We start from the raw sequence: 8,585 nt of genomic DNA on the forward strand, positions 1-8,585 counted from the left end.
TAAATTTTTTTGATGTAATTTCAGACTTACAGAAAAGTAGCAAGACCATTACAAATATTTCCCACATACTCTTCACCCAAGTTTCCCAAATGTTAATATTTTACTACATTTAAAATTCTTTTCTCTCTATGTATATACATATATTTTTCCCCCTGAACTATTTGAGAGTAAGTTGCAGACATAATGCTCCTTTATCCTTAAATACTTCAGTGTGTATTTCCTAAGAACAAGGACCTTCTCTTTCATAACCCGAGTGCAATGATCAAAATCAGGAAATTAACATTGGTGTAAATCTTTTAACTAGCCACAGACTTTTTCCTGGTTTTGCAAATTTCCCTAATAATAGCCTTGACAGCAAAAGAAAATCCTGGCTCCGATGTTGCATTTTGTTGTCCTATCTCTTGAGTTTCTATTAATCTGGAAAAGTCCTTCAGTGTTTCTTTGTCTTTCGGGACATTTTTGGCACGTACAGACCCGTTATTTTGTAGAGTGAATCTTGACTTGAGTTTGTCTGGTTTCTTCATAATTGGATTTAGTTGTGCACCTTTGATGGGAACACCACAGAACTGAGGCTGTGTCCCTCTCGATGCCTCCTCTGGGGAAGTACACAGCATGCAGCTGTCCCATTGTCAGTGGTGTTAACTTCTGTCACTTGGCTGAGGGGGTGCCTGCCAGCATTCTTTCTGTAAAGTTACTGTTTTTCCCTTTGCAATTAATAAACATACACCAACATTGAAAGGTCAGTGTGAGGAAGAGGAGCCAGGAAGAAAGCCTGTGAAGGGACAGCAGGGACAGGGGAGGAAGACCAGGACAACATCTTGGAACCGGGAAGCGGTGCTGCAGGAAGGAGGGAGTGGTCAGTCATTTTGGTCTAGGGCTGCTGAGAGGCCAATCGGGCGAGGGTGAAAAGTGTCCTTTGGCTGCTGCTTCCGTGCAGGTCGTGGTTTAGGTGGAGAGATGGGCCTGAAGCCAGCCTGCGGGAGTCAAAGTGAGAAAGGGAGGAGAGAACAGAGATAAGAGGGAAAACGTCTCTTTGGGGAAGTTTGTCTGTGGACTGGGGGAGAGGGATCCGGGCAGTGATGATGATGATGATAATGGTGATGATGATGGTGATGGTGATGGTGGTGATGATGGTGGTGATGATGATGATGGTGGTGGTGATGATGCTGGTGATGATGGTGATGATGATGATGATGGTTGAGGAGAGGTATGTGGAGCCAGGGAGATAGCTTCTAATAGATGGAAGGGATGTGGGGTATGTACAGTGTGATAAGAAGGGTTGATGAGGGGTTGAAGCAAGGCGAGGGGGCAATGGAGAACGAAGGTTCTTGAGTGGTCAGAGGAGATGGGAGAAGGTCCTGGTGGGTCTTCCCAAGCCCCAGAAGGGAAGTGGGAGCAGGTGACAGTGGAAGCCAGTTCTGACGGTGTGGCGGGGAGGGTTTGAGTCAGAGTCCAGTCTGAAAGCCTCTGTTTTCTCTGCTGAGGAGGAGGCAGAGCAGGGGGCTAGAGGGAGGGCCAGGCCTGTAGAGCGGAGTGGGCAGGTTTGAAATGATCTCTGGATAGAGGGAGAGAGCAAGGTGACCAGAGTGGAGGTGGGGAGTGGGATGGCATGGAAGCAAGTCTAGGCTTCGGGCCTGAGACTATTCCCAGCAGCTTTTAGCCGCCGGTGCAGGTGGACAGGGGATACCTGGTGACGCAGGGCTGGACTTACCAGGACAGAAGCTGGACGAGGTGGGCAGTGAAGGCAGGAGGGGACTGAAGGATGAGGAGACAGTGCAGGGTCAGTGGTGGGGTCTCAGTGATAGGCAGGCAGTGTGCAGTGAGAGTACCAGAGTGAGAGAAGTGGAAGGACATGGATGGTGTCCCAGAGGGAGGTGTGTGGTCAGTGTAGGGGGAAGGGATGACAAGTCCAGGATGTGCTGGGGGAGGGTAGCTGAGAGTGGAGGGGAGGTGTTTGGAGATGAGGAGGTCTGGGAACTGGGAGGCCAAGGGATTGGTGGGTGGTCCCTGGGGGAGGCCTATGTCACTGGGGTAATGGCAGGGTTGGGCAGTGGGGAAGAAGACCACCAGCCAGGGCTGCCAGGCTTACAAGTCGGGACAGATGGCAGCCCTGAGGAGATGCGGAGGGGCGCTGTGGATACTGGGACCACCCAGGAGCAGTGCTTTTGACAGGGAGGGGCACTGCCTGGGTACCAAGGAGGCCAGGGACTGGCTCCATCTTGGGCTCTTAGGGACAGAGTTGTGAGAGAAGGAAGAAGCAGCTTTGGAGCGGGCTGAGGGTCTGTCTCCAGGGGTGAGCTAGGTCTCCATTATAGGTGGAGGGAAGGGAGCATTTGGAGCAGAAGAGCAGTGGCTTGTGACCCACTGGAGTGTAGAGTGGCTCAGTTTCCCTAAGAGAGCCATCCACAGGGATGACAGGAGCAGTGCAGCGAGGTGTCAGGAAGGCTCCCTGGGTCTGAAATACTTGGAGACCCCCCCAGACCCAGAAGGTAGAGGTCCCAGCCTCACATCTGGCCCCTATCAGCATGAGGGGACCATCAAGGCTCGGGCCCAGCAGGCCCACAGCTTCCTCTAGGAAAAGCTGACGAGGATGGGAGTGAGAGGGCGGCACTGCTCGTGGCCCACGGCCAGCTGAGGCTGGGCCAGTCCCATCCTTGCCCGTCTTCGCGTCTGCAGAAATTGGAGGTTTGGCTGCCCCATAGTGATGGGAGGGGCAGGGAGAGGAAGGTCTGCTGCTGCTGGCGGGAAGGGAACCCTGCCCTCTGTTCCCAGCCTTTCGGTCCCACAAGGGTCTTCCAGAGCGCCCAATATGTCTGGCTCGTCTGCTCCGAGTTCTCATCGCGCCTGCTGGTTGGGACGAGTCCAGAGCATGGTTTGGTTTCCATTAGATCAGAGGCTACAATCCAAAGAGAGCCCTGCGGTTTGTACCCTGGTTCCATCTCTGCTACTGTTGTAATGGGAGACTTTGGTCAGGTCCTTGTCCCTTTCTGGGCCTCAGGTTCCTTATCTGTGTCCTGCGGCCATGACAGACACCCTCTCTAAAGCCAGCAGTCACATTTTCCCAAGATGGAAACCCTCTTACCTGGTTCAGATCAAATCCCCAATCTGAGCTATGAATTGGGGGGTGGCGTGGCAAGCAGGCCCTGGGGCCCCCAACCTCCTGGGCTTTTAGGGGTGAAGGGGTCTGCAGCATTTCCTCAGCCCTGGGGCTCATCCCTCAATCACGGCAGCTGAGTATCTTCCCTACCCCTCGCTGTTTCCTCCCGTACTCCCCCTAAGGGGTGCTCCTGACCACAGGCACCGGAAGTGGCCTCTCAAGGCCTCAGTGTCACCCTCCGTCCTCCTTTATTTGCTCCCCATTCCTTGCTTGAATGCCACCAGCTGGCAAGTATTCCTTGAGCTGGACCTGGATCTCTAAGGATCCCGTGCGCCGGGGTGGGCGTCCGTCTGGGAAGCTGTCAGACAGTGGCACCTTAGTGCGAAATAATTGGCTTGATTCTTTCCCAAGGAAAACCAGACTTTGATAGAAGGGAGGGCATGTCCAGAATCTGGGGGATAGGTGGGAGGGGTGGGGGTAGAGGGCCACCCCAGGGGGCTGTGCGGGCTGCAGGAACCCTTCACTGGTGACCCGCCCACTCTGTCCGATCCCTTCTCCAACCTCAGGGCGCCCACCAGGAAAGAAGAGCAGGCTCTGGCACCTCACCTCTCCCTTTCCCTTCCCTGACTCAGGGTCCCGGGGACCCTCAGGCTATTTAGGGGGCAGTAGGGCTGAGTTCTCAGGGTTCCACAGCTGAGCTGCCAGTGTAGAATTTCTTCGCCATAGTTCAGGCGCCACGGCAACTGGGGGAAATAAACATTCTGTGTTTCACAGTCCAAGTTCTTTGGTGATGTCACCCCCAGCTCCAGCCTGCTGGGCCCTGCAGCTGGCTGCACCCCAGACGGCCTCACTGCTCAGGCTGGAGGCCCAGCCTCCTTCCCAGCCCCCACGCAGCCCCTGCAGTGGGGGAGAGACAGTGGACACCGGGGCTTGGGCAGGGCACCTGGAGCAGGCCCCACACAGGCCCAGCTCCTTGCCTGTCTCTTAGATCTCTGCTATTGGTCCCTCCTCAGCCCCAGCCATGAAACTGCCCAAGGGGGCTGGGAACTCTGTGTTCTATGGGCAGCACCCGGAGGAGAAGGTGCAGGTGCCCTCATGGCAGGAGGTAAAGCAGATCCCTGTGATTATGGCGATGCTCAAAGGTGAGAGCAGCCCCCGCCCTGACCTTGGGCCCGCACCTCTCTCTGCCGGGCTGCTGAAGGTGTCCCAGCCTTCCAGCCCTGCTCCTGCAAAGCCCCTGCGGACTCTCCTTGAAGCCTGCAGAGGGTCTGTACCTCCAAGCTGAACCTCTCAGGCAGTATTAGCTGCTGGGAATTTTCAGGGTGGTAGGAGAGGGAGGGGCATGAAGAGAGGCCAGTTTTGGAAAAAGGCCTGGGATTCAGTGGAGGCTTGAGCCCGGCTGTAGCTTTGTTCACTTCCCTTGAATCTTACTCTCAACTGAAAGCAGACAAACTAATTCTTACTACGTGTTTAATGACTGACCGACCGTTGCTCTACGTGGAAGATGGTGTAATGTTTGGGCTCTGTTGGCTGATTGTCTCAGAATTGTCACATTACCAGCTTGTGTGACTTCAGGCAGATTGATATTTCCAAGCCTCAATTTTCTCATCTGTGAGAGGGGAAAAACAATAGTGGCTGTCTTTCAGAGTTGTCGGGAGGCTTAACTGAACTCATCCACGTGAAATACTTAGTATAGTACTTGGCAGAGAATAAGTTCTCAGTTAACTGTAACTATTACCTTTCTTACTATGCATTGTCTGTCCAAGAGAAATTGTGATTTTTTCTGGGAACACTGCCTTTCCCCAAAGGAAGCAGCTTGATGGTGGCATTTGTGGCAGTGTGACATGAGTGGGAGCAAAGACCCCGATGTTCTCATGGCGCACTGTATTTTGGGGCTTCCCTGCCTCTGATCCCGTGGGCCTAGGCTGAGGGCTGCCTTATCTGTCCTCACAGGTCCGGGACCTGCCAAGTACCTCCGGCCATCCTGCACGGGCGACACAGGCCATGATGTCTCCATGTTCCAGGAGCCAGCCTACACGCTGCACACCCGGCACTCGGAGAAGCGTGAGTGCTCACCACGCCCATCACCCCTGGGTGTGGGGTTACTATTGTTGGATGGCTGGGGCGGCAGTGAGAAGCAGGGAGACATTCTCTGTAGCTGCAGGTCCCCCGGGAACCCAGGTCTGCCTTGAGAGGGACACCCAGGTGGTCCAGTGGGTCTAGAAGAAGGCAGCAGGAAGGCCCAAGTGACCCACCCCCTCTGAAGGCAACTCTGTGGGCATCTCCCAGCTGGACCTCCCAAGGGAGCTTTGAAGGGACACTGTGGCTATCCAGCTGACAGTGCAGGGTCTCCTTTCTGTCTGATCTTTGGCTGGGCCCTTCAGGTCTGGCTGCCAGGGGTTCACTTGCCACAGTGGCTGGGCAGGAATAGCTGGAGTGGAGGGAATGTGGTGGGGGTGGGGGCCCCCAAAGCTTCCCGGGTAGCTTAGAATCCTCTGGAAGGGTGGGATCAGAGGGCCACAGGAGACCTGGGGCTGCTGGCCAAGGCTGGTGAGAGGAGAGGCTGGGCAGGGGTGGAGGTGTATATCTGGGGGTCTGAGATCTAGAGTGTCTGCTAGGGCCCTCCCTGGGTGACATACCTTTCCCCAGCCTGGCCCGGCCCCCGCTGAACACTAACAAGAGCCACTGTGCCTATTATTACCCCTTGGCACCTACCCCTGTTGGTAGGGCTGCCCAGGCTGCTGTGTGGCTGTTATTTTATCTGTTCCTCTGGGCAGGTTCTTGAGGATGTCAGGTCAGAGATTAAAAGCCCCATTTCACAGATGAGGAGATCAGGGTCCTGAAACACCCAAGAACCCAGGGAATCGGAGGGAGCCCTTGTTCCTCTCTTGGGGGAGGGAATCTCGCCTGGAGCAAGCCTGGCTTGCCGTGGAGGCGGCCTCTGGGGCTGACTGGGCCTCTCGTTGGCTGCCCTGCAGGGATTATGGACATATGCAGCCCTGGGCCTTGCTATTTCTTGGATCCCAAAATAACTCGGTTTGGAATGTCCAGCTGCCCACAGGTCCCCATGCAGGAGCGCATCTCTAACCTGCGTAAGATGGGATGGGGAGGGGGGCTGGGAGGTGGGAGGATGGGGGTCCACCCTCAGGACCTGAGCAGCGCAAAGGGTCAGGACTTCCCCTCCAGGTGTGTCTGCGGATGCTGGCGACTCCCTACAGTGTCACATCAAGACACCGATGTCACCATGCTGACATCACCATGTCTGTGTCACAGGACTTATGTCTTGAAGCCAATGTTATGCAAGTATGTTGCCGGGTGACGTGATGATAAAAATGTCGCAGAGCTCATGTCATGGCAGCGATATTGTCATGCTAATGAGCTCATGGACTGTTGTGATTTCAGGATGTTTTCTTGGTGCTGTCACAGGGACAATGTCAGAAGGCTGCCAGCCCAAGCGTGATGTTTGATGACACTTGTGGTTTTTATGACAACAGTGTCACAATCTTGATGTCAAGATGACCCAAATCCCATCCCCTGCCCATAGACCCATACAGGAGTCATGATGTCCCTGCTTGATGCTGAGGGGCTTATGGTAAAGTCACGTCAGGCTCAGCAAGACCTCGGCTCCCTACCTGGACCCACCAATCAGACACCAGGAGATGTGGCCTGGCCCTCGCCCTGAGACCCCTCCCTTCTATTTACCTGCTTTCAGGCCTGAGCCCCACTCCAGCTTCCTGCCACTACTGCTTGGAGAAGACCCGCCCACCTGGGGAACGCAGGGCCCCCCAGCACACTTTTGGCTACCGATGCCCATACAGAGTCATGGACCCCAATCCGGCCCCCAACCAGTACCAGCTGCCACACTTGCTGGGGCCTAACAACCCCATCCACCGAGCTGCTCCTTGCTATAGTCTGGCCTCTGCAAACAAGAACTGGTTCTATAAGGAGAATGTGGCAGGAGGCCCTGGGCCGGCCACGCATGCCCGGCCTGAGCCGTCCGTCTACCAGAACCGCAGCCCCGTCTACAGCATGGCCAAGCGCTTCGCCTACCCGATGGATCACATGCCGCGGCCTGGCCCTGGCTCCCACGACATCCAGCGGGTCACGGTGCACAAGCCCCGCACACCGGCTTTCTCCATGGGCATCAAGCACTCCCCCAACCTGTGCCCACTGGTCATTGATGTTCACGACTGAGGCCCCTCCTGGAGCACGCCCCTCCCCACAGAGGTTATTTTTCTATACCAAATTGAGCAACTTACTAAGGTTTCAAGTAGCAGAGCTGCTGCCTGCTGTGTCCAGCGCACAGGAGGCATTAGATAAATATTTTCATTTATTTATTCCTTCATTTTGCAAACACTCACAGCTACTTCCTTTGGGCCCTGCCCTGGGTGAGGGGCTGGGATACTGGGAGGCATCGTAGGGGTCCCTGCTGGTAGAAATTCTGTTCTGGCTCACCAGGGAAGGCAGCTGCGTGTCCTCCAAGGAGCTCTGGGCAGAGCTGAGTTCTAGTCCTGACTCTGCCACTAATGTGCCATGTGGCCTGTGCAGCTTCCGCCCCTCTCTGGGCCTCAGGGTTGCCCTTTGGACAGTTGGGGTGGGGGGTAGGCCCAGAGGATGTCCAATTTCCCTCCAGTTCCAGAACTGTGTGACTCTGATCCCCGACAGTGGTCAGTACCCAAGTGGGTGCAGGCAGAGGACGGAGGGGTCATTCTGGTTTGGGATGGGAGGAGAGGGGAGTTTTCCTGTGGGGGACCCAAGAGGCCGAGCAGAAACAGTGTGTAGAGGGGAGGGTACTCTTGGTGGAGGTAAAGATGACGGCAAGGGCATGCAGGTGGGACCAAAGGGTGCATGGGCAGGGAACTGGGGGAGGCTCAGAGTGACAGGATCCTGGGCTGCAGGAGGCTGGCTGATGAGGGGACCTGATCGTGGGCAGCTTGGAGGGGACAGGTTTTGTTCTCAGTGATGGGGCTAGATAAGGCACAGTATTCTCAGAAGAGTCTTTGGGCAGTGAGAGAAGGTTGGACAGGATGGGCAGAACCTGGAGGCTGCAATCAGGGAGGAGGCAAAGGGGCCGTGCGGGCTGCTGGGAGGAGGGTCTGCATGTCACCTGCTGTCTTTGGAGAGTTGCTTATGTGTCCCCAGCCTCAGCAGCTTAGCCCTGCGGTGCCCGTTAGAGGAGGAGCCACAAACTAGCCAGGAGGGGGCAGTGTTGCATCGCTCGTGAGCCCAGGCCCGGGCCCACAGCCCCCACCCATTTTGGCTTGGCTGCTTTTGGGCAGACAAGTGCCAATGCTCCTGCAGCTCTCTGGGGGTGGGGCTGGGGTCTCTGGGGCTGTATTTGCCCTTCATCAATTCTTGGTATTCCGATCCCCCATGCTGACTTGCCCCCACCCTGGGACCAGCCCCCTCCCAGCTTCCTGGGCCATAGGAGGTGTGAGCAGACTTCTACCCCTGCTCTGCAGCCTCCGGCTGACGGCAGGATGGAAGG

General features: G+C 55.8%; 1 protein-coding gene across 1 annotated transcript; it reads left to right on the top strand.

Annotated features, from left to right (window-relative positions):
• The first annotated feature begins 4,118 nt into the window (after positions 1 to 4,118).
• On the top strand, positions 4,119 to 7,343 carry CIMAP1C (ciliary microtubule associated protein 1C). The gene is made up of 4 exons (XM_004421843.3): positions 4,119 to 4,239; positions 5,051 to 5,161; positions 6,076 to 6,189; positions 6,810 to 7,343. The coding sequence occupies exons 1-4, from the start codon at positions 4,119 to 4,121 to the stop codon at positions 7,289 to 7,291; spliced, it is 828 nt and encodes a 275-aa protein (XP_004421900.1). The 3' UTR covers positions 7,292 to 7,343.
• Positions 7,344 to 8,585: the final 1,242 nt, after the last annotated feature.

Source organism: Ceratotherium simum, chromosome 3, assembly GCF_057802395.1.
Source record: "Ceratotherium simum simum isolate JZ-2026a chromosome 3, ASM5780239v1, whole genome shotgun sequence".
Lineage (NCBI taxonomy): Eukaryota > Metazoa > Chordata > Mammalia > Perissodactyla > Rhinocerotidae > Ceratotherium > Ceratotherium simum.

Coding starts and splice junctions, on each gene's coding strand:
- CIMAP1C (XM_004421843.3), top strand. CDS start 4,119: ATGAAACTGCCCAAGGGGGCTGGGAACTCTGTGTTCTATGGGCAGCAC. Junction 4,240..5,050: donor GATTATGGCGATGCTCAAAG/GTGAGAGCAGCC, acceptor CTGTCCTCACAG/GTCCGGGACCTGCCAAGTAC. Junction 6,190..6,809: donor GGAGCGCATCTCTAACCTGC/GTAAGATGGGAT, acceptor ACCTGCTTTCAG/GCCTGAGCCCCACTCCAGCT.